The sequence below is a fragment of the Castor canadensis genome, chromosome 4 (genome assembly GCF_047511655.1).
Source record: "Castor canadensis chromosome 4, mCasCan1.hap1v2, whole genome shotgun sequence".
NCBI classification, from domain to species: domain Eukaryota; kingdom Metazoa; phylum Chordata; class Mammalia; order Rodentia; family Castoridae; genus Castor; species Castor canadensis.
In genome coordinates, this window is record NC_133389.1 from 75906563 (window position 1) to 75931510 (window position 24948).

General features: G+C 38.5%; 1 protein-coding gene and 1 non-coding gene across 10 annotated transcripts in view; both read left to right on the forward strand.

Annotated features, from left to right (window-relative positions):
* The first annotated feature begins 316 nt into the window (after positions 1-316).
* Positions 317-24948, forward strand: part of Iws1 (interacts with SUPT6H, CTD assembly factor 1) — a 38182-nt gene continuing 13550 nt past the window's right edge. For 5 of the 9 annotated variants that reach the window (XR_012447168.1, XR_012447169.1, XM_074070465.1 and 2 more), the window contains exons 1-10: positions 390-720; positions 2620-2735; positions 12304-13375; positions 14550-14745; positions 15347-15404; positions 18677-18774; positions 20293-20443; positions 22503-22585; positions 23509-23638; positions 24699-24816. Coding sequence is in view for 6 of the 9 variants with exons in the window: in XM_074070465.1 (XP_073926566.1) it covers positions 687-720; positions 2620-2735; positions 12304-13375; positions 14550-14745; positions 15347-15404; positions 18677-18774; positions 20293-20443; positions 22503-22585; positions 23509-23638; positions 24699-24816 (2056 nt within the window). In the remaining 3 variants the exon portion in view is untranslated. Of the gene's footprint in view, positions 721-2237; positions 2257-2619; positions 2736-12303; positions 13376-14549; positions 14746-15346; positions 15405-18676; positions 18775-20292; positions 20444-22502; positions 22586-23508; positions 23639-24698; positions 24817-24948 lie in introns of those variants that run through there. The other 4 variants (XM_074070470.1, XM_074070471.1, XM_074070468.1 and 1 more) reach the window with 4 other exon arrangements.
* LOC141422926 (small nucleolar RNA SNORA2/SNORA34 family) lies at positions 4596-4732 on the forward strand. Its single transcript, XR_012447619.1, has one exon. It is a non-coding gene; the product is annotated as a small nucleolar RNA SNORA2/SNORA34 family (small nucleolar RNA).

A 24948-nucleotide genomic window follows, 5' to 3' on the forward strand; every position in this document is an offset into this window, starting at 1 on the left:
TCCTGTTACTAATGCATCTCTTCTGTTACTTGAACTACAAGTCCCAGATAGCAATGCGCCACTTCCTTCTCTGTCCAAGGGCGGGAATCAAGCGCCTCGTTGCATGACACCAACGATAGTTATTTGGCCAAGTGGTGGAAAATATAATTTTGGCGAGCCTTTATTTTTCATAAAGCTACTAAAATGCCCCCCAAAGAAGGAGCAGACACAGAACAAAGCAAGTAAAGTCAATTCCACGGAGAACAGTCTAAGCTACACCAGAGGAAGTACTTAGCTGAAACCGTAGCACCGTGCTCGATTTCCCAGCAGTCTCCTTTCCGGCCGTATCTTGCGTCATTATCACTATATCTTCTCATTGGCTGGTTGACGGGTGACAACGCCTGCGCACTGCATTCCTTTGAGGGTCGTGGGCAGACGCCATTTTGGCCCCAGAGGTGCTTGTGGGAGGTGGAGCGCCGACCCGCACCCTTACATGCCTACCCGCTACGGTCTTTTTATGCTGGGAATTCCAGGTCGAAGCGTTCGCTTTTGCTGGAGCTGCTTTCTTATTCTCCGCACCCTCCGGATTCCCCGGTCAGACGGGAGGTTCAGAGTTCCGGGCGGCGCCATCGAGGGTCACACCGTCAGGAAGGACGTGACGGGGGCGGCGCGGGGCGCGGACACTCCCCGCCGAGAGCCCGCCTGCCATGGACTCGGAGTATTATAGCGGAGACCAGTCAGGTGGGTTAGGGGCCGGGAGGACGGGACGGGGAGAGCGGGGCCCCTTAGACTTCCTTGGCCCCGGAGTGGACGTGGGCCGGGCGGGAAGAGGCGGGGAGCCCCTGCGGTTAAGTTAGAGCCCGGCGAGCGGCCGGCTTCCCATTCGGCCCCGGGGCTCCCTGAAATCGGGAAGCCACTTTCATATCTCAGGCACTCAACGTGTGCAGAGTGCTGGAGGTAGAAGAGGTTTTTCCGGTTAGGGAATTTTTTCCCCCCAGGAGTTGAGAGTTTTTCGAGAATCTAAAGAACTGTTGTTTGGGAGCCAGGGATCCTTTCATAGGGTTTGGGCAGTTTAATTTCGCCTGCAGCACTGGCTTCCCAGGAGGAGATGCAGGAGGCTTGTTTGAGTTGCATTGATGTTTTAGAGTAAGGAGTTGCGTCTCTGGCTCTCAGTGGTGACTCTCGTGCCTTTTCGTCTCCTCGAGATCTTTCCCTTTTTTGCTCGCCGAAGTTTGGTCTTCTTTCTTTCTTGTTTGTTCGTGTACTCTTGATGGATACAAAGATGAGTAAGGCAGTAACTGCGGGAGGCAGGTTACCTTCTCTTTTCCTCTGTGTCCAGGTTCCGTTGGGCCATTCCGAGGTGCCGGGGTTTATTTAATAAAGCATTAAGCTCTTTCCTCTGTTGAGTTCACTCGGGTTCCCTGTATATCCCAGTAATGACCACAGACCCTTTCGTGAACATGTCCTGAGGTTTTACCTAAAACGTTCTCCCGGTGTTTTCAAAGTACTTTCTCAATTTGTGTTTAAATTTTTTTTAAGTAATATAATTCATAGATTGTGTTAAAAAGGATAACAGAAAATTAAGATAACAAAAAAGATAGCACTCCCCTAACAGCGCTTTCATTCTTTTAGCTGATTTTTTGGCATTAACCTCTCCGTACCTAACTTACACTGTTCCTTGTGCATCATTTTTTAGGTATTCTATAATGATTTCCTATTATACCAGGACAGTGTTTTGACCCTTTATGTGCCTGCTTCACCCATTGTCTCACTGTTGCAATGTAATTGTTAAATACCAAAACTTTTTTATTGTGATTATATAAATTTTATCCTTTTTGGTAAGTAACTCATTATTGTGGCAGTGATTCCATTCTCTCTGTCTCTCTGTCTCTCTCTCTGTGTGTGTGTGTATGCGCGCAATTCCTTTCTTATACAACTTTTTGTTTTTTCTGTAGTCAAGTGCCTCATTTAATTATTTTTAAACTTCTAACCAAGTCTTCCTATGTCTTCAAACAGAGCTACGATCCTCTCAAGACAGTTTTACGTTATATTTTTTAAAGTATCTGTTAAAGTTAGTTAGCAGTTCCTATTTACCATTCATTTAGTGATCTACTATGTGCATTGATGAGTTTTTACTATTTCTGGGCTGGGGCTCCTGTGGTTTTCATTCATAAACAGGTACTTTCTGTGTAAGACGGACCAGGCAATGTTCTGGGGTCCAGGGAGTCAGCAGTGACTCAAAAGACCCACAATAAACAAAACAACTTGGTAAATCAGGTACAGTAGAAGGTGGTAAGTTTTGTGGAGAGATAGACAATATAAAGTTGAAATAGTTAAAAAGCACACTATTATTTACAAGTCATTGACTTGGTATTTAGTGTTGTCTTTTAAGTTTCACATTCTTTTTATGAGGTCTTTTTTTTTTTTTTTTTTTTTTTGCTGCTACATATGCCACATTACATAGTAATGATTGCTGGTGTTCATATGAATATTGTTTCATTCAAACTATTAGCATCATTTGTTGTGCTTCGGTGGTAGTAACTTTTGCTCTTTCTTTATTCTTGATTTGGTGTGTTCATTTTAGCTGTAGATGTCCTCCATCTTACACCATAAGTGGGTTTTCGTTTTGTTTTTGAGCAGATGATGGTGGTGCTACCCCAGTACAGGATGAGCGAGATTCAGGGTCAGACGGTGAGGATGATATAAATGAGCAGCACTCCGGATCGGACACTGGAAGTGTAGACCGGCATTCAGAGGTATTGGCTAAACAATATCTTTGGGGAGGCTTTTCCTTGCATTTCTGTGTGGCTTGTTTTATTTAGGCATTGAAGAGACCTTTCCTCAGGGTTTTAGGCTTTCATCTCTAAGTAAATTTAGTAGAAAACTGTTTTAAGAATAAATAGGAATATTCTGGTTACTGATGACACCACAGAGAAATAAATTCTTCTGGGTCCAAGTTCATATATTAGGCAATTTTCAACTGAGCAGAACTATTCTGAAAATGAGCCAGGCCTTTGATATTGATTAGGTTTCTCCATCCCCAAATAATGGGGAAGTGAGCATTTGCAATCTGAGTTTCAGTTGAATTAGAAAGTTGGGGAGTCATCGCCAATGATTACACATGCACAGAAAATTGTCCAATTTTAAATAGTTTTAACAGAAGTTGACCTCTTCTTAAACTGTTACAGCGCATGTAATAGCAAAGCAAATGTAGTTTTAAAAGCTGTTTTTGTCTTATTATACAGAGTCATATTGGATCTTGTGTAAATTTTAACATTGAGTCTAATACATAAATATTCTTTGAGCTACTTAATTTGCCTCCCTGGTTACACCATCTGTCCTGCACAGTGTTAACAAAATACAATTGGGACATTTTTTAGTAAGTAACATAAATCTTGGGTAGACACAAACTGAAACAAATAGGAATGATAAAGATGGACAGATTTTTCTAGGAACTTTATGTCCCGTGTATTTTTCTTGATTACACATGTACAGAAAATTGTCCAGTTTTAAGTAGGAGTTTAATTCTTAGAAATTGTTTGACTGTCATTATAGAGCCATTTCATTTTTGTATTTGTACATTCATGTCAGTATATTTATGGGTTAATTTTATTTATTGATCACTTGCTAGAGGTCAGGCTCTTTTTTAGGCGCTTTGGACCTATCAGTGACTAAAAGTCAAAATTCCTCTCAGATTTCTTTTCCGGTGAGAGGAAAAAGGCATTAAAACAATATACAGTTTTTAAAAAATCGTCTAGTTTGTTAGAAGGTGACAAATGCTGGGACAAAAAAGAAAATTAGAACAGACTGAATGAAGATTGCCAGGATGGAGGGCAGGTTTCTGTATTAAATAAAGTGACATTTGAGAGGGGATAAAGGAGAATGGTGGAGATATATTGTAAGCACTTTTGTAAATGTCATAGTGTATGTCCAGTACAACAATAATATAAAAAAAAATGGAAATGGGGGAAAATGAGATTTGAGCCAAGGCAGGAAGGGAGGTGAGGAAATAGCCAGGTGAATATGTTTCTGTTGGGGAAGACTATTCCTGCCAAGGACCCCAAGTGGGAGTGTGTTTAAAAGTTTTTAAAGGAGCACCAGGAAGCCAGCATGGCTGGAGTGGAGTTAGTTAGGGACTGGGGAGGTCAGAGAGCAAAATACAGTGCAGAAATGCTCATCAGGTATTACGATGTCACTCTTAAGAAAGTGAGCTAAATTCTAGTATTTATTAATGGTAGGCAGGAGTTACTGACAATGTAAACATTATTGCAGTACATTTATCATGTAATTTGTGTTTCCACCTTGAAAATATTGTTAGGAAATTAATCCAGTGTCAGTTTAGCACCAGTTAGCATAGTCATCACAGAACCTTTGCTTCACTTGTAAGCATAATGTAGACTCACTTTTAAACATGCGCAATAAATGTTCGAGTGAAAAATTGGAAATTATGTAAGAAAATATCAGTATACTGCTATCACAGAAATGACTTAACCTTTTGACATTATTTCTCCTATAGTTTAATTCTCCTCCAGGCATACATTTTAAGGTACTTGAGGTTTTACTACATATGTTTTGTGTCCATATTATTTTTATCTCTTCACTTAAGATTATGCTGGATGGCCCTGAATCAAGGCCAGCAGTTTGCCAAAGCTGTTGGTTTCAAGCAGGAGCCTAAAGAAGTATCTTTCTATGGTCTGTTGGCCATTTTAGAACTTTGGAAATAGAATGGTCAATTCATTGGAAAGAAACATGTGGCTAGGCAAAAAAAAAAGAAGATTATGCCTTGAATATTTATTTTCCCATGTTGTTAAAGATAACTCCTAAGTGTAATTTTAGTGGTTTCACAGTATGGATGTGGCATCACTGTCATCCCGCTGTGTTCATGGGGATGGTTCTCGGACTCTTCCCCTCCTCCCTGCCAGCTGATAACAAAATTGGAAGATGTTGAAGTTCTTCATACCAAGTGGCATAAGGGATGTAGGGGTATAGCTCAGTGGGATAGAGTGTGTATTTGGCCTTGGGTTGGATCCTCAGCACTAAAATAATAAAGTTTAAAATGGCATGGTATGTGGATTTAACCTATGCACATCCTCCTCTATACTTCTATCATTTCTAGATTACCTGCGATAGCTAATATAATCAAATTGCTGTTTGAATGGTGTGGTGCTGTACTGTTTAGGGAATGATGACAAGGAAAACACATTTTTTTCTAAGCCTTAATACATAGTCATATTAGTGACAGGGTAACATTTGTTTCTTCATATATTTTCAATAAGAAGTCTATGGTTGTTGAGTGCTTATTCAATGATTCTATTTGTTGACATCTAGACAGTCAGAGATCTATTTTTGCTTTTTCTGACAGCAGTTATCTATTAAACTTCCTTGTTGCCCCTTGATTATGCTGTTGTTTTCAACAGTGCACTGGGGCATAATTTGCTCTGTAAACTAGTTGCCCCGAATTCTGGCTCCTTTGAAGGAATAGTTTCTGAGAACAGTGTCTGATAACATTCCAGCTGCAGGATGATTCCTCCCAGCTGTCGTAGACCCTCGTTCTGTCCTGCAAATTAGCTGGCCTACAGTTTAGCTTGCATCTATAATCTCTTCCCAAGTGCCTTCTTGCCACAATTTTTCCAAATCTGGTTGCAAATGAAGTCACTTTCTTTGATTTACGGTTTACATTTTCTCTAGGTAAAAATCTCTGAGCCAGGGCTCTGGAACTCATGGTGAGAACAATGGCAGGTCTCTCCCTGAATTGTACCCCAGGTGTAGAAATTGAGTTGTCAGTGGGAAGTGGGGATGAGGTGGTAGCTGCTGTCCTGGCATCTGAAATGCACTTCCACAACTGGTATCTGAGGACAGAATGTCCTCCTCTCTCTGGAAGAAGGGGAAAGACGGAGCCTTGTGTTTTTGGTTGTGGTAGCCTAGAGGAGGATCTCTGCCTTGCTGAACTAGCTGTGAGGTTAGAAGAAGGGACTGATCTTGGTTCAGATACCAGAGAGACTTTCCTCATGCTAGAATTTTCATAGGTGTTTCTTCATTTGCTTTTTACCCTTAAGACCATTCCTAGAGGCCTTAAATGATTGTCTTTTAAGTCATTTGCCATTGGTTTCATTGGGGAGCAGGTTCACAGAACTTCTCATGTTATGGTGCCACCAGTCCTCATTTGGTTTCATTTTTACCTTTTACTTGTTGGCCAAGCTGTTCCATTTTCCTCCATTCAAATCCCAGAGGGACCCAGTATGTTTAGTCTGTCTCCACAATCACCATTGTGTACTTTGAGTTCTTTATTTTCTTGGATATCATGCCTTATTTATGGATGAGTCAGGTTTTCAGGTCCTGTCCATGGCTATTCGTGCATGGAGAGCAGCCTTGGCCTTGTGTTGCTGTCTTCTGATGAAGAAATTCTACCAGGTCAGCTCTGGGCATTTGGGTGCATGCCTGTATCATAAGGATGTTCAGCATGTTGGTTCCCCAGGTATTAAATGAGATGCTTGTAACACATCCTCCCCTGTCACTGACAACCAAAAATGGTCCCTCACATTCCTAAATGCCCCTTTGGGAGCAGTAGGTAGCTCTGATAAGCCCAAACTACTCTTTGGTTGAGGACACTGAAAAAGACAAATAAATGAGCATAAGAAAGGTAAACATAAGAATGACCGTACAGTTTTGAAACTGTTTTCAAAGACTATTTAGTAACATGGAAGAACTTGAAACTCGAGTTCTGTTTCAACAGAACTCAGGCCCAACCTCCTGAGATTCCATATGCCAGGTCTGGCCACTAGCCCCTAAAAGCCAAATAAAGAGCGACACAATGAGATTGAAAGGATATTTCTTGTACCAAAATGTAAATGGTGGTTGTCTTTGTGGTATGATAAGCATTTATCTTTTTTCCTGTGGTGCATGTTAATCTTTAAAATCAAAGGGAAAATAGTAAAGTAGAATAAACTGTGCCAACATTTTATAAGGTAACCCATTTTTATGAACATGTATCAAATGATTTAAAATGTACTAAAAAATTTAAAATTTAGAACCCTGTAAAAAACCCTTTCATGTAAAGATAAGCCTTTTTTTTTTTTTTTTGGTTGTAGGGATTGGATCCAGGGCCTCACACATGAGTAGATGCTCTACCACTGAGCTAGACCCCCAACACCTTCTTGTCTTTACTATATACTCCCTTACTAAAAAAATTGTAACATTTAGGTTTCATATTGTCTTAACAGATTTAAGTAGACATGGGTAAATGTAGTTTCTTAAATTGGAAGAAAGGTTTAGACTTCAGTATTTTCTTCGAAGACTTTTTGTTCCCACCTGATCTCAGTGCAGAAAGATAAGAGTTAGCATTTATATCTCTGTTCCCAACTTTGTCATACATCTTCTAAGTGAAGATAATTAAATCTTATACTGAGCTGGAAGTGGTGGTATACACCAGGAATCCCAGCTCTCAGGAGGGTGATGCAGGAAGATCATCAGTTCAAGGCCAACTTGGGCTACAATGTTTCCTAGGCATAGAAATACAAACTGGAAACTTTGGGATCTTTTTTGGTGATACATGGGTTTGAACTCAGGGCCTCAAGCTTGCTAGACAGGCGCTGTCACCACTTGTGCCGCTCCAAACCCTTTTTTGTGATGGGTTTTTTTAAGATAGGGTCTTGTGAACTATTTGCCTAAGCTGGCTTCGAACTCAGAATTTTCCCACCTTTTGTGCTATGGCACATAGAGAAGGCAAAAGACTTTAATAATCTTTTTGAGTAGGTATCATTGGATGTGTAACTTTTCAGTAAAGCAGTTTGAGCATCACATGGAAGGATGGCCCTAGAATGTAACAGTTATAACTAGTTGTCAGTTCTAAAGTTTTTTTGTTTCACTTTAACATTTTCGACAGCATGAAATTAGCTGTGTGGTTTTTGGTAGCTTCTCTTTCATGGAAAATATATTGAAGGAAATGTAACACCCATACATATACATATATATTCAAAAGCTATAGATTTTGTCTACTTAGAAAAGTAGGGTACTCTTCTGAGAGTCCCATGGAAAAGCAATATATAGGACTTTTTAAGCAGATACTGTAAATATTGTACAACTGCTTTTTTCAGTTTTAAGAATCTCTGACTTCTGTGTGTTTGTGTCATAGCTGTAGTCCATAAGGAGTGTTATTACTGTTTGTGTGCTGAGATAAACAAGATTGTTATGATGGGTGACTAGTAATTTATAACTATGTAACTATTGTAAATTATTGCTGAAAGGGAGGTATGAGGCATAGATTTCTAAAGCCTCTGGAGCCCTCAGGGTGCTCCATTTCTCTGATAATTTGAACCAGGGAATTCTTTCTCTCTTTTTTTCTTTGTTTAGGGCACTGGGGTTTGAACTCAGGGCCTCACACTTGCTAGGCAGGTGTTCTTACCACTTAAGCCATTCCACTACCCCTCTTTTGTGAGGACTTTTTCTAGATAGGGTCTCTCAAACTATTTGCCTGGGCTGGTTTCAAACAGTGATTCTCCTGAGTAGCTAGGATTATAGGTGGTGAGCCACTGCCACCTAGCAACCAGGAAATTTCTTACGTTATTAAGAAAAACTATATTTTAGGTTTGCAGTTTAATTGCTGAAAACAGAAGATTGTGAATGTTTTTGAGAACTTTTTTTTTTTTTTTTTTTTGGTGATAGAGTTTTGTGAACTATTTGCCTGAGCTGGCTTCCAACTGTGATCTTCCTGAGTAGCTAGGATTATAGATGGGAGCCATGGGTGCCTAGATGATAACTTGTATGTTTAATTTCTTAAAAGCTGTTCCCAAATTCTATAATGTCATTGCCTGTTTGTCCTCCTGCTGGAGCCTGTTCACCAGCACGTTTTTGTGTGTGATGCTGGGGCCTTGCACATGCTATGCAAGCAGCTCTACCACTGAGCTACAGCCCCAGTTTTGACCAGCACTCTCTTTTTTGGTGGTACTGGTGTTTGAACTCAGGACCTCACACTTGTTAGGCAGATGTTCTGTCACTTGTGCCACTCTGTCAGCTCTTTTTTGTTGGGTGTAGTTCTCAAGAACTATTTGCCCAAATTTGTATTGAACCACGTTCTTCCTGATACCTGCCTCCTAAGTAGTTAAGTTGTGAGCCACCTGTGCCTGGTGACTAGTACTTTCTTACTGCAGTAGTTTCTATGCTTTTTCCCCCCGTTATGCTCTACAAAATGGGTAAATATCCAGGTTTTTATACATCTCTTAAAACTTGATGGGAATTCATAAATTTTATAATTGTTATCACATGTAATGGTTACTTGTTTTGCAGTCTATATACCACATGTCCAGAAATCCAGGGTAGAGGGTGGGAGAGAAGCTCTGGGATGACTGCCCAGTTCATGGTGCCTACCTCGTTTGGGAGTGGCTCCCAAAGCTGTGATTCTACTTTGGCTGTACTGAATTAGTCATATCTGATATTACAATGGCCAATTAAGTCATATCTGGGGAATTTTAAATTGAGATTCTTGACACTGAAATTTAGCATGGTTAAAGTAACGTTATTGTTGGTACTCTAGTAAAAAGATTCTGTTGTTCTCTTTTCTAAGCTATCTGAACTGCCCTGATTCTTACCTGTTAGTTATTCCTAACTAACTATCACTTTGATTCTGGAAAGGTTGTTCTTTCTTCCGGACCTAGCCAGAGATGATTCCTATTTGCAGTGAAACTAGTCATCCATAAATATGGTATTAGAGTTAAATGATGGGCCTGTCTTGGAAAGTGATCCAAAAGCCTTTCAATCTTCCCTTTACCTCCTGCTGGTTCCTGTATCTTCCCTAGTCCCTGTTTTATTAACTTCTTTACTCAGTCATCACAAACTAAGTACAAAAATCCTATGGTCTACACACCTTTACAGTTCAGTTTCATATACATACATTTCCAGTAGGGCTTTTTTTGTTTGTTTGTTTAACTAGAGCTCAGGGCTAGGAAGGCATTCTACCACTTGAGCCATGCCTCCAGTCTAAGGTTTTTAAAATATCATATATCTACTTTCATAATTGTATATACAATGCTATTATGTATGTTTGGCTTCTCCTTAGACAGCAGCTCTAGACACTGAGAAACATTCTCAGCCTTGATTGCTGGCACCTTGCACATAGCAGGCATTAAATAAATGCTGATGAATCATTTATTACTCATTTTATATTGTCCCCACTTAATTATTCATTCAACAAATACTGTGAGTGAGAGAGTGTGTGTGTGCGCTGTAGACTATTCTGTGTTCTAGAGCTACCTCAGTGATGAAAACAAACCATAAAATACTTGCCTTCTTAGAACTTACAGTCTAGATAAATTTTTACCTATGTTCTTTTAAACTAGGAAAAATGGCTGAAGTAAAATTTAAGCATTATTTAGATTATTGTGTTATAATCACAAGATTTCTGTGTTCTCTCTCTGGTCTTACTGTCACAGTAGATAAATGCCAGTTTCACCGGGACAATAGATATGTGACAGGGAATTGAGTGCGGTGCTGAGAGACCAGTGAGAACTCAGAAATGCCTTTGGGTGTACACATGTATGGAATGTCATAATGAACCTTTTGTACAACTATTACTAATAAAAATGTTAAAAAATGTCCTTGGGGATTTTGAAAAGTTTATGATTTTGGAAACTTTCCTGAACATGTTATATTTTGATAAATACATACAGCAATTAGATTTTCTTTGCAATGCCATCATGATGGTAATAAAATATGGACACTTAGATTTTTGCTTTGTAGGCTTGCTTATTTTATAATTGAAGCTATATAAGCACAGCATACTTAGTCATTTTTTAGATGAGCCTAGGGAAGGCTGAAGCATCAGTTTGTGAAAACGTTTTTGTGCCATTTACCATTAGTTAGCTGTGTTATGAAATAGTTATTATTCCTTGCTTTACATTATCCCCACTGCCCATTGTCACATACACTCTTAAGAGACTCTTCGATCCTTAAAAATTGATCTGTGCTGAGTTCACGTAGCTTCAGTCTTATATTCTAAAGAGAAATGATTGGCCTAGTAGATTTCTAAGGAGGAGTACTCAAACAGAAATCTTTTCCTTGTTTTGGTGGGTGGAAGCAATACTGAGGATTGAACTCGGGGCCTTATTCTTGCTGGGCAGGCACTCTGCCACTTGAGCCATACCCCCTACCCATGGCCACTATGCTCCCGCCTAGCTGGCATTGCAGGTATGCACCATACACTAAGCTTGTTTGTTGAGATGAAGTCTCGCTAGCTTTTTGCCCAGGCTGATCGAGAATTCGTGATTCTTCTATCTCAGCATCCTTAGTGCTGGGATTGTAGGTGTGGACTGCCATGCTCAGCTTACTTTCACTTTTTAAACCACAATATTATTATTGAGAGTTGAAATTCTAGACAGTGTTCTAAATCTTAAAATGCTTGTTATTAATACTTTGATATATTTAATTTTATAATTTTTCTCTATTATGTAATATGTATCCATCAAGTTTGTACTCTTGAGCATGTTTTTAAGTTACATTGTGTGTTAGTTTAATTAGAGTAGACTGTTCTCCTTTAAAATAAACTTCTGTTCAAAATTACTAGATTTGTGACTATGACTCCTTTAGCCCTCATTTTATTTATTTTTCTTCCTTTCCCTTTCCTTGTCCCTCTTTTTTTGAGGCAGGGTCTATGTAGCCCAGGGTGGCTTCAAACTCGTAATCATCCTGCCTCAGCCTCCTGAGTGCTGGGAATACAGGTATGCCCTGTTGTGCCTGGTTGAAGCCTGTTTTCTTTCCATGAGAAGTACTGTTGTGAGAAGGAAATGAACTGAAAGGAGAGCCATGCATGGTACTGACTCATAATAGGTGCTTAAGAAATTGTTGTTCAGATTCTCTCCTGTTTGTTTAGATTCTCATGGGAGAATGTATGTTATTTGACTCTTCAAGTAAAGTAAAGTTTTGAGTTTTTTTTACACCTAAACGAATTTCAATCTTATAAAACCCAAGAACATGTCTTTGTAATAGAACTTGGCTACGTGTTTGGTGTATTTCTTTGAGAGAGAGATTCTTGGGCACTGGAACTTTTGGATTTTGTTTTTAAATCTCTTCAAAATTAGCCTCTTCCATATAAAAAGTCTGGGGCCATGCGTTACAGATTTTTTGTTGTTGTTGCTCTTTCCCCTTTTGGGGGTCCAAACCATGGTAAGCCATTTTCACAGATTGGCCTTAATTTAAAGTGGAATGTTTTACATAGGTATAGCACAAAAATTCTGCATATAAGTGCACATATTCCTATATTTAAAGAATTTTGAAAAATATTAACATTTCACTGCCAGATTTTTTTGCACGTTACTAATTCTTTTGTTTTTTCAGAATGAGCCTAGTGATGGAGACGATGGCCTGACCAAAAGACATCACACAACAGACTCAGAGAATGATGAGCCCTCCAATCTTAATGCTAGTGATTCTGAAAGTGAGGAGCTCCACAGGCCAAAGGACAGTGACTCCGAGTCTGAGGAGCGGGCAGAGCCTCCTGCAAGTGACTCTGAGAATGAGGATGTCAACCAGCATGGGAGTGACTCTGAGAGCGAGGAGACCAGGAAATTACCTGGGAGCGACTCTGAAAATGAGGAGCTTCTTAACGGGCATGCGAGTGACTCTGAAAACGAGGAGGTTAGAAAGCATGCTGCCAGTGATTCCGAGGTAGAAGAGCTCCAAAAGAGCCCTGCCAGTGACTCCGAAACGGAGGATGCTCAGAAACCTCAAGCTAGTGACTCTGAGAGTGAGGATCCCCCCAGGCCTCAGGCCAGTGACTCAGAAAATGAGGAGCCTCCTAAGCCTCAAATGAGTGATTCTGAAAGTGAGGAGCTGCCTAAACCTCGAATCAGTGACTCGGAAAGTGAGGACCCCCCGAGGCACCAGGCCAGTGACTCAGAGAATGAAGAGCTCCCCAAACCCCGTATCAGTGACTCAGAAAGTGAGGACCCTCCAAGGCACCAGGCCAGTGACTCAGAAAATGAGGAGCTTCCTAAGCCTCGAATTAGTGACTCAGAAAGTGAGGACCCTCCAAGGCACCAGGCCAGTGATTCTGAGAATGAGGAGCTCCCCAAACCCCAAGTCAGTGACTCTGAGAGCGAGGAGCCTCAGAAGGGTCCTGCTAGTGATTCAGAAGCTGAAGATGCCTCTAGACACAAACAGAGACCAGAATCAGATGATGATAGTGAAGGGGAGAATAAGGGAGAGGGTCCAGAAAAGCAGAATGAATCCTTTCATGCAGATAGCCACACAGACAGAAAACAGTTTCACAGCTCTGACAGTGAGGAAGAAGAACCCAAAAGGCAAAAAATGGGCAGTGATGAAGATGAAGAAAAAGAAGGCGAAGAGGAGAAAGTAGCAAAGCGAAAAGCTGCTGTGCTTTCTGATAGTGAAGATGAAGAGAAAGCATGTAAGAAATTATTTTTGGCCTGTAGCTCTCCTTACTGCCTAAGCTCATAACTGCAATGCTGTCCTTTTCTGTTCTGTTAAATCTGTATTCTGTCATCCTACTTGACACCCTAAAATATAATTAAGACACTGGTTTTCCTTGTTTATCAGTGCAGGGACAAGCATTGATAAGCTTAATATTAAATTTCCTTTGAGTTCTTAGCGGTACATATTTCTGCCTGCCTTGGGTAGTGAGCAAGACCAACAGTCAATAGCAATAAAAAAAGACTTAGATTTTCTTTTCTAGAAAGGGTAATGTTGCAAAGAAATAGGTTAACATGAAAACCCTTGACTATCCAGAGTTAGTTACTGGCAAGTTCACTAGATTCCGTCCAAGCAGCAACTGAGTTTCCACAGATACTTCTCTTCATTTGTTAAACGTTGTTGAGTACCCACATGCTCAATTCTATTTAGATAACCCCACATCTCTGAAGAGTATTCTACTCTTTGCTACCTGGGACCCCATTCTTATTTCTAGTAATAATTTTTACTAGATTACTTTTAAATGAAACTTACCTTTTTTTTTTTTTTTGGAAAAGACATGTTCCCTTACAGCCTGACAATTGTTATAGGAGAATGAAAAAAGAGTATTATACGTGTTACCAGTTTATTAAGAAAATAAGAAATTTCAAAAAGTGACCAGCAGAAAGAGCCAGTCCCATTTAGTTCTAATACTGGACAGAATAAAAAGGGTGTCAGTTTTGCCCATTAGGCTAACGTAATGGTAAAGAAGAGGTAGCTGTTGATGCCCACTTTATATTTGGTTCCCTTTTCCTAAGCAAAAGTAGATAACATGTAAGATGACTTCAAATGAGCCTTTTAGTTTTTGTTTGTTTCTGGTGCTGGGCTTCCTGCATGCTAGGCAAGCACTCTTACCACTGAGCTATACCCCAAACCAGTTTTTTGGTTTTGGGTTTTTAATCTTTTTAGTCATGTGTTAGGGAGTTCCTCTGGTTCACCCCTGATCCTCCTGTACTGACGTTTTAAAGCACCTTTTGGGCTGGAATGTAGTTCAGCGGTAGATCGCTTGCCTAGCATGCACGAAGCCCTGGGTTCAATCGCAGTACCAAAAAAGCACCTTTCATTGCCTAGTAATGCATTTAACAAAATAAATGAATGATGGTTTCCTTTTTCAGTAGCAGCAAAGAAAAGTCGAGTTGTCTCTGACGCCGATGACTCTGACAGTGATGTTGTATCAGACAAGTCAAGCAAAAGAGAGAAGATCGTAGCATCTGACAGTGAAGAAGAAGTGGGAAAAGAACAATTATCTGATAAGAAAAATGAAGAGAAGGATCTATTTGGGAGTGATAGTGAGTCAGGCAATGAAGAAGAGTAAGTAACAATATAATGGACATTTTCAAAGGTGTTTTTGTCTAGGGTTTAAACTCAGGGCCTCAGGCTTGCTAGGCAGGCGCTGTACTGCTTGAACCATGTCTCCGTCCCTTGAAGGTTCTTAAGGAAGAATTTGTCTTTCAATTTTTTAAAACTTGTATTAAGATTGCCTGGTAAGATACATTACTTAATTAATTGGGCTCTTAGGATTTTAGTTTGAACCACTGTTACACATACAACAACATGAATGAATCTCAGAAATAATCATAAGAAAGCCAAGAAAACATGCCATGACTCCATTTGCATGCAGTTAAGAATAGGCAGGGTTAACCTTTGGTGCTGGGAGTCAGTGGTATTTGCCTCTAGGATCTTGATGGAGGATTGACTAGAAGGAGCCATAAGGAACTTTCTGAGGCGATGGGATTGTTCTACGTCTTGATTAGGGTGCTGGCTACATGATTGTATACATTTGTTAAAGCCTAATGAAGTGGATACTTCAGAGCTGCACATTTTACTGTGCATACATACATTATACCCTATTTTTAAAAATGGTTTGTGTGCAAATGAAAAAGCATCGAGTATTTTTATGTTTCTTTTCTAGAAACCTTATTGCAGATATATTTGGAGAATCTGGTGATGAAGAGGAAGAAGAATTTACAGTAAGTATAAGATGGGACTCTTTCATTTTTGACTTTTTTTTTTTATGGTGACAGTACTAGGGATTGAACTCGGGGCTTTGTACTTGCTAAGCTGGCATTCTTACAACTTGAGCCACTCCACCTATGATTGCTTTGTTTTTATGGCAGCAGTTCTCTGTGATTCCAATAAGCAGGAATAAACAACCATAATGTATTCAGAAAAAAATCTAGACTCTAAAAGGGTGAAGTACAAAGGCATAAAATGAAAACAACAGGCAGAATTAAACTAAATGCTAAAGGAACACGTTAAGAGACAATGAAAGGTGCTGTGCTAAAGGATGGAGACACAGTGCTTATGGAACTTTTGACAAAAGCAATGGCAGTTTAGGTAATCTGAACTACTAACCTTTCTGGTGTGAACAGTTGGAAAAGCTTTTGAAAATCTGTTCATCCTCAGGAAGCCAGAGGACAGAAACCTAAAGAGGTAACTCAGCTTTTAGGACTGTGTTGTCTGTGGGTGTGCTTGCCTATGAGGCTAAGAGGCTGCTTATGTCTTGACAATCTTAAGGATTGGCTAAAAAATTTAAAGTTCAGCCTGCTAAGTTACAAGGCCCTTGAAAACCTTATGCTCTCAGTCTCTGAAATCCGATTATAATGGTTCAGGTTTTGGTACGTAGAAATAACATTAAAGGGAACAATGATAGCAAAGGACAATAGAAATAGATGTAAGGCTTCTAGATACAAGAATTTTAGATAATGCCTGAAGAAGTATATTCAGGTAGATTTAAAAAAAAAAAACATCAGAGAAAAAGAAAATTTAAAAGAAGGCAGTTTTAGAAAAGACCCAAGTAGACACTTCAGAACTATAAAACAGAAGATGAGTAAGGCATGGCCATGCATGCCTGTAATCCTAGCTCAGGAGACAGACAGGTGGATCACAGGTTCTAGGCAAGCTTGGGCAAAGTTAACAGGACCCTGTGTCAAAACAATAGCAAAAGGGGTGGGGGTGTGGTTCAAATGATAGAATACTTGCCTAGCTAGTAAAAGGCCCTCAGTTCAATTCCCCAGTACCACAAAAGGGAGGGGAAAAAAAAATCATTGGATGAATTTAACAGCAAGTATAGTAAACTGACGGTAAATTAGAAATATCTAGAATGAAGCATTGAGGTTCTTTCAGAAAATGAAGAAAATAAAAGATGCAGATTGTACATGAGAAAGTTTAACATAATTAACTGGTATACAGAGGAGGAGGGACTACCTAGCAGAAATAGTAGTTCCAGAAATAATGCAGGTGAGCTGCCAGTGCCTGGCTGCATCTTTACTTTTTAAATGGAACCTTTTGATGAATAAAAGTTTTTGATTTTCATATGGATCAAATATCAATCTTTTCCTTATGGTGAAAGCTTTTTTAAATTCTTCCTAAGAAAGCCGGGCACCGGTGGCTCATGCCTTTAATCCTAGCTACTCAGGAGGCAGAGATTAGGAGGATCATGGTTCAGAGCTAGCCCAGGCAGATAGTTCGTGACACCCTATCTCAAAAAACCCTTCACAAAAATAGGGCTGGTGGAGTGGCTCAAGGTGAAGGCCCTGAGTTCAAGCCCCAGTACTGCAAAAAAAAATCTTGCTGTTTTTGCCTATTGCCAAGGTCACATAGATTTTCTAGTAAGTTATCTTATAGAAAATTGATAACTTTATCTTTCACATTTAGTTATGCGATCTACCTAGAATTGTTTTCGTGTGGGGTATAAGGTAGAAGTCAAGTCCATCTCCTGCCCAAGACCTGGAGTATCCAGTTGGCCCACCAACACCTATTGGAAAGAGCACCTTTCCTACTATTCTGTAGAGCATCTCTGTCCTACGTCACGGTCTAGGTTTATTTTTCCATTCTTTGTATTTACTGTCTCTTTATCTTTGCAGTATTCTTGCATTACTAGTGATAATTCACTATTTGTGTCCTCTACGCTTGTTATTCTTTAGCGCTGTTTTGGATCTTCTTGGTTCTTTGCATTTCCATATAAAGTGTAGGTAATATTTTCTGAATGGGGTGTAGTAAGACTAAATATCAGTAACAAAATTAACAAGAACTGGCACATTGGTTCAGGTGATAGAGTGTTTGCCTAGCAAGTGTTCAACCCCCGGTACCATAAATAAATGGAATGAATGAATACGCAAAACAACCTTGCCACTTAGAAATTTAAATATTCTTGGGTCACAAAAAGAAATCAGTACTTTTTTTTTTTTTTTGCTAAGGCAAGAGATAATGAAAGACGAATTTAGAATTTAATTTAAAATGATAGAAAAATGACAAACCTGAGGAAAATAGTAAGAAAGAATTCCACCAGGCGTTGCCCTCAGGTAAGCACCTTATTACAGGAATAAGATGCCCTTATGTAGATCTAGTTTGGATTGATAAACATAGTTACAGTATTAGTTCCGGAAGGAAAACAACCATTTGAGAAGGCTTCTCTTAAGTATGACCCAAAAGCTACAAGCTATGAAGAAAAGAATGACCATTTCATTTATAAAAATGAAAGTAAAGTTGACAAACGTTAATTAGCATAAACAGATTCACACTGTACAAATATAACATTGTGCATTTAGGGCTGATTTTCTTAATTTTTAAAAGATTACATATACTAATAAAAAAGATGAGTAGCCCAACAAATGAATAGCATTGTCAGAGAAAGAATTACAAATGCCCAGGCTTACTCACAGTAAAAGGATGTAAATAAAGCCACAGAGATGAATTTTGCTTTTTGATTTGGAAATTAGCAGATGTTAATGCCTGGTAACCTATGGTAGTGAGAAACAAGTGTACTTATGTTTTGCTGGAAAGAAAGATGATTCGATTAAACCTCAGTGGAAGACAATTTGGCGAATACTTCTCAAATTTTCAGATATACATGGCAAGGTCAATAGTCAAATGTCTAAGCAAATTATGGTTATAGCTACCTGGTAAAATACTCTAAAGCCTTAAAAAGAATGAGGATACTTTATGCTGATAATGAGCAGAGTCTAGAGTCTTGTTAAAATTGGAAAGGGAAGAACAGATTTGGTTACTCACTGAATAGTATATACTTAAACTATAGGAGGTACTATATACTTATATAAATGTAGACTATTGCTAAAAAAAAAAAACAAACTAGTAATGGCAGTATCCCCGTTGATACCTATTTTTGTTCTTTGTGGGTATATTTTAAAATGCAAAAAAAAAAAAAAAAAAAAAAAGCACTTATACAGAAGTAAATCTGTTAAAGAGGTTGTGATAACTGGTTCACTCACTGTACCTTCAGGGTTTTAACCAAGAAGATTTGGAAGAAGAAAAAAGTGAAACACAGGTCAAAGAAGCAGAAGATTCTGATTCTGATGATAACATAAAGAGAGGAAAACAGTAAGTTACCTTTTTTTTTTTTAAAATAAGGAATTTGTTTAAAGAGAACTGAAAAAAACGAAGGTGAAACTATTGAACTTTTTTTTTCATTTTAGTTCCTAAATTTAGAAGGGAACTTGTTCCCATTTTTCTCCCTCTACCCCCTCTTTTTACGGTGATGTCAGTACTGTTATTTTCCTGTTATTTGTCCTGTGCTCAGGTATCTTAATTTATGGCTCACCAAGTAAACTTCTGAAAAACAATAAAAAAATATTTTTTGAGAGAAAAGTTTATTTTGTTGGGTAGGATGGATAATTCTAAAGTCTTTTTTTTTTTTTTCAGTACTGGGGTTTGAATTCAGGGCATCACGCTTGCTAGGCAGGCACTTCACCAACCTAAAGTCTTAATAAAATATTGCTTAATTGTATTTCACTCACTTTTGGAAACTGTCTTGAAAAAAATCTAGTGCCTTAAAAGATGCCATACAAACATAGAATGGTTGGTTATTATTTATAGTTGTAAAGATGTGCATTAAAAAATTAGTTCCCTTTTAAATTCCTAGTGACGTGCAAGAATTAATCTGAGTGAGTTTAACAGAACATTTGGAAATTTGAATTTATATGAATAATAACAGTGAGTTGTCATTCCCCACCCCTCACCCCCTTTTTTATTTATTTATTTTTTTGAGATAGTATCTTACTACGTAGCCCAGGCTGACTTGGAACTCATGATCTTCTTGTCCTGGCCTCCTTAGTGTTGGGGATTACAGGTGTGTTGTGTTCCACCATGCCCAAATCTAACTCTCTTTCCTTTTTTTTTTTTTAATTTTTTTTCTTTCTTCTTTTTTCTTGGTACTGGTCTTTAGACTCAGAGCCTCACACCAAGCAGATGCTGTTACCACTAGAACCATGTTCCCAGCTCTAACTCCCTTTAAAAGAAAAAAGAAAACACTCTTTTAAGTGTAATGATTCTGATGAGCTTTTAAAAGTCTCAGGCTCTTGTATAGAGTTTTGTCTTTATCTCAGTCACGTTGTTTAGAGTTCTGCTTTTTTTTTAAATTATTTTTTGGTACTACTGGGGTTTCAGCTCAGGACCTTATACTTGCTAGTCAGGCACTGCTAGCAAACCATACCCCCAGCTTGAGTTGTGCATCTTATCACTAAAAAGCAGAAGTTTATATTTTCATTTTTTTCTATTCATGCTATATAAGACAAAAGCCTTCAAGTAATTAAACACTATCCTCTTCCAAAACAGCTTGGGACTAAAGCTGAATGAGAGCTTGAAATGTTTCTTCCCTAGCTGGTAGGGGCAGGTGTGAATGTAGTATATGAAAAGTTAGTGAGTAATGTTTAACAGATGGGGGAGAACAGGAGTTGGACATAAAGTCTGGAATCAGCTGTTCTTTTAACAGTAAGTTCTAAACACTTGGACTTTTTAAAAAGTAACACTTCATCGAGTTAAAATTAAGCAATTTAGTCTTCTTGTAATAAAAGTAAGTGTGTAACTAAAAGAAGTTGTATCTCATGTATTGCTGCTTAGTATGGACTTTCTGTCGGATTTTGAGATGATGTTGCAGCGGAAAAAGAGCATGAGTGGCAAGCGCAGGCGCAATCGCGATGGTGGCACCTTTATTAGTGACGCAGATGATGTTGTGAGTGCCATGATTGTCAAGATGAATGAAGCTGCTGAGGTGAGATGGATCACTTCTTTTTCTTTGTTTTTTTGTTTTTTGGCGGTACTAGTGTTTTAACTCGGGCCCTCACACTTGTTAGGCAGGCACTCTACCTTGGGCCACTCCACCAATCCTGTTTTGTGTTTGGTATTTTCAAGATAAGGTCTCAGGAACTATTTGCCCAGGCTAGCTTTGAACACCGATTCTCCTGCCTGAGCTAGGCTGAGATGAGTCACTTTTAAGGTACCTCTTTTCCCCACCAAATTGATGGGAGTGGCTTTTAGTTTTTAATAGCCCTTAAACTACCTTAGAGATGTTTTCTGTGATAAAACATTTACTGCTCCGTATTTTAAACATGGAAATAATCTTTTTTTTTTTTTTTTTTAAGTCATTTTGGGGAAAGTAAGGGAAAAGAGTATTAAGTAAAATGAACTTTTTTGGCAGTGCTGGGGTTTGAATTCAGGGTCTCCTACTTGCCGGGCAAGTGCTCTACCACTTGATCTGTGGCCCCAAGTCCTTTTGCTTTTAGTTTATCTGTGACAGGTTCTTGCACTTTTGTCTGGGCCAGGCTTGAACTACTTCCACTTCCCATTTAGCTGGGATTGCAGGTGCATGCCAGCAGGCTCAGATAAAATGAGCTTTTTTGGGTGCATAGCTTTCCTAGTTTTATGGAAGAATGGTGGGTGTAGTCTCAAGTCTGCTTAGTTTGCTCCCCAGGTTGATGTTTGCTCATATATATGGTCAGGTATTACTCTCTTGCCTCCCATCAAGAGACTGAATCTGACTCATTGTGTTTTAAAAACGTCCCAAATTGTCAAAAGTTGGCCAAGTGTTAGTTTAAAAAACCCAGGCTCTGGCCCAAAAGACCAAAAATCATATGTTCTCCCTCTTATGCAGACATTAGATCAAGGGCAGACACAACAAGGGGATTGGACTTTGATCACATGATAAAAGCGAGAGCACACAAGGGAGGTATGAGGATAGGTAAGACACCTAAAAAATTAGATAGCATTTGTTGCTCTCAATGCAGAGAAACTAAAGCAGATACCTTAAAAGCAACTGAGGCCAATAGGAGAAGGGGACCAGGAACTAGAGAAAAGGTTAGATCAAGAATTAACCTAGAAGGTAACACACATGCAAAGGAAATTAATGTGAGTCAACTCCCTCTATAGCTATCCTTATCTCAACTAGCAAAAACCCTTGTTCCTTCCTATTATGGCTTATACTCTCTCTTCAACAAAATTAGAGATAAGGGCAAAATAGTTTCTGCCAAGTATCGAGGGGGTTGGGGGGGAGAGAGGGGGTGGGGGAAGGGGGAGAAATGACCCAAACATTGTATGCACATATGAATACAAATAAATAAATAAAAAACACAGGCTTGATTTCCAGACACTTGATGAAGTGTTAGCGATTCAATGATCTTTGTCTGAAATATGTTTCAAAACAATTCACAGATGAAGGGAGAAATAGGCAAAGATACAGCTAACATAAGAGTGGCCTCTGATTGTTGAAATGTACATGACAGGTATTCTCTATTTGTAGAATTTGACATTTTTCATAATTAACAAATGGAAATTACCTATATAATTATTGAAACTATCATGTAAGTCTTATGTCTGGAAGATTGTTTCTGAAAATAAACCAGAATTTCAAGTTAAACTTGTGCCTCACAGTTTGTAAATTCTTTTTTTTTTTTTTTCAGTACAGAGGTTGAACTCAGGTCTGGTCCTACACCTTGAGCCACTCCATCGTTTTTAAGATAGGGTGTCGTGAACTGTTTGCTCAGGCTGACTTTGTGGTTCAAAGTCTGCCTTCTGAGTCACTAGGATTATAGTGTGAAGAAACAGTTTGTGACCTGAGCAAAAAGTGAGACCTTATCTCCAAAATAACTAAAACAAAAAGGGCTGGTGCCTGCCTAGCAAGCATAAGGCCCTGAGTTTAAAGTCCAGTATTGCCAAAAAAAAAAAAAAAAAAAAAGACAAACCACACAAAAAAATTTACATTAGTTATAATTTAGTATTAACAACTAGTACTACTTAAGTTTTTGAAAATCTTTTTTGTCTTTTTCTCTGTTTAGGAAGACAGACAGCTGAATAATCAGAAAAAGCCAGCACTGAAGAAATTAACCTTATTGCCTACTGTGGTTATGCACCTTAAGAAGTAAGTATTTTTGTTTGCTTGAAGTTTTCCCTTTTGATGGAATAATACTCACGCTATGTACTGATGTTCTAGGAATATTAAGTGATAGCTTTCTATCATATTACAGAAAAACAGTAAAATTTCCTAAAATTGTATTTCTTCATAAAATTTTCTTAAACCTTGATGCCTAATGCAAACAGAACAAATAAGAAACTGATATTTTTGAAAGAAAAACTGGAAACTACTAGTTTTATTCTTCAGACAGTTGGGGTCTGATAAAATTGCATCTCATTCCCCAATGTGATTGAAAACAGCAAATCTTGAGAGGCTTCTTGAAACACACATTGTATAAGACATATGCGGGCGGCCCTGTACATTACAATCACTGTGATTGTGATTGTAATGGTGCCATACTTATTAGATCCTTGTTAGAAATTGTTTTATTGGTTTGCTCATATTCAAGAGCAACTTTACTTCTCTTTTCTAACATAATTCCATTACAGAAAATGGAGTTTAAATATCAGTATTTTATTGATCTTTTTCTGCCAGAAGAACTGTATTCTCTTTGGTTTCCTTTAAAGAATAGCACAATTCTGTGACGTCTTTACTACCTGAAACTGTCTCTGAATCGCTATGCTAATAGATTGATACTATTTTTTAGTTGTAATAATTGGACCTCATTTTCTTACTCATATTGGCATTAATCTATCTTGCATAATTTGAGTTCTGTTTTGGTTTTAGCAAATCACCTTTGTTCATCAAGTCTACATTTTTGAAAAATAGAAGCTAGATTTCATATAGCTTTTGAAGCCAGAGTAGGGGCCCAGTGAATATTGAATGTGTATGAGTAATTCTTGAAAAATGGTTTTTGGAAACACTTGTAAGAAAAGTTAGAGGGAGATAAAGTAGAAGTAAAGTCATAGACTTGACTTTTATTATTGCAGGCAGGACCTTAAAGAAACATTTATTGACAGTGGTGTGATGTCTGCCATCAAAGAATGGCTCTCACCTCTTCCAGATAGGAGTTTGCCAGCACTAAAGATTCGGGAGGAGCTGCTGAAGATTCTGCAAGAGGTTAGTAGCAGATAATCTGTTCTTCACTAATTATCTAATGTGGTTTGTATTGTCAGGACCTTTATTTTTACCATGTGTTTATACATTTGCTCTGCTACAGCGAGCCTGACTTTTCAAGTTGAATAAAAGGAACATACCCATGAAATGAGCATAAAAGGAAAGACCTTATAATACTTCATGTATGAGCCAGGTGCTGGTGGCTCACACCTGTAATCCTAGCTACTCAGGAGGTAGAGATCAGGAGTATCGTGGTCAAAGCCATCTAGGGAAATAGTTCTTGAGGCCCCATCTTGAAAAATTCTTTACCAAAAAGAAAAAGGGGAGGGGAGCTGGTGGAATCGCTCAAGGTGTAGGCCCTGAGTTCAAACCCCAGCACCACAAAAAAAAAATTTTTTTTTAATTTTTTTTCATGTAGATACAGTATTGAAGGAAAGCAGTCTTGGAATTGGAGTAGCTGTTATGTGTCTGAGAACACTAGTTCTCTCAGAGAGACACTTGAAGTAGAAAGTACATAGAGTGTACTTGCATTAGAATTTTGAGCTGGACCCTCCTTCTATGGTTGGGATACCTTGGGTGAGCTATTTAACTTCTGAAGGAATTCCCAAGAAATCTATGTGCCAATCACTTTGCTAGGTGCTTTGTATATATATTGGTACATCTGTTCCTCACAGTAAACCTATAAGGTAGGTGTATATTGTCTTTATTTTACAGATGAGAAAATTAAAACAGAAGTTAAATGATTTGTCCAAGGTCATATAGCTAGCAGGTAGCTGTGCTTGGGTTCTGTCTTAGGTCTGTTGGTTTCTTAGGCCCCGGGCTGACTCCTGTACTAAACTGCTGACCTCTAAGTATGTTTAGTTTTACTTCTACTCAGTGATAACATATAACTCAACTTTTGATATAAGTAGGGTCTGCATATTCCATATCTGTAGATCCTGAAAATGGAATTTTATGTTCATTCTAATATGAATGAACTAGATCTTGAAGGTCCTTTAGAATAGATTAGTAAGTTTCCCAGCTTCTGAGTGATTAATGTATGTGTATTGTTTGTGTTCCCCAGCTACCTAGTGTGAGCCAGGAGACCCTGAAACATAGTGGGATTGGACGAGCAGTGATGTATCTCTATAAACACCCCAAGGAATCAAGGTCCAACAAGGATATGGCAGGGAAATTAATCAGTATGTAAACTACGCTTTTTTGTTTGTTGTGTTTATGTCTACATATAGAAAGATATGTATATAAAAGCTAACTATTTTTACCAATATTTATTTAAAATGATTTAGTAAAGTGGAATAGAAAATTTTTAGTAA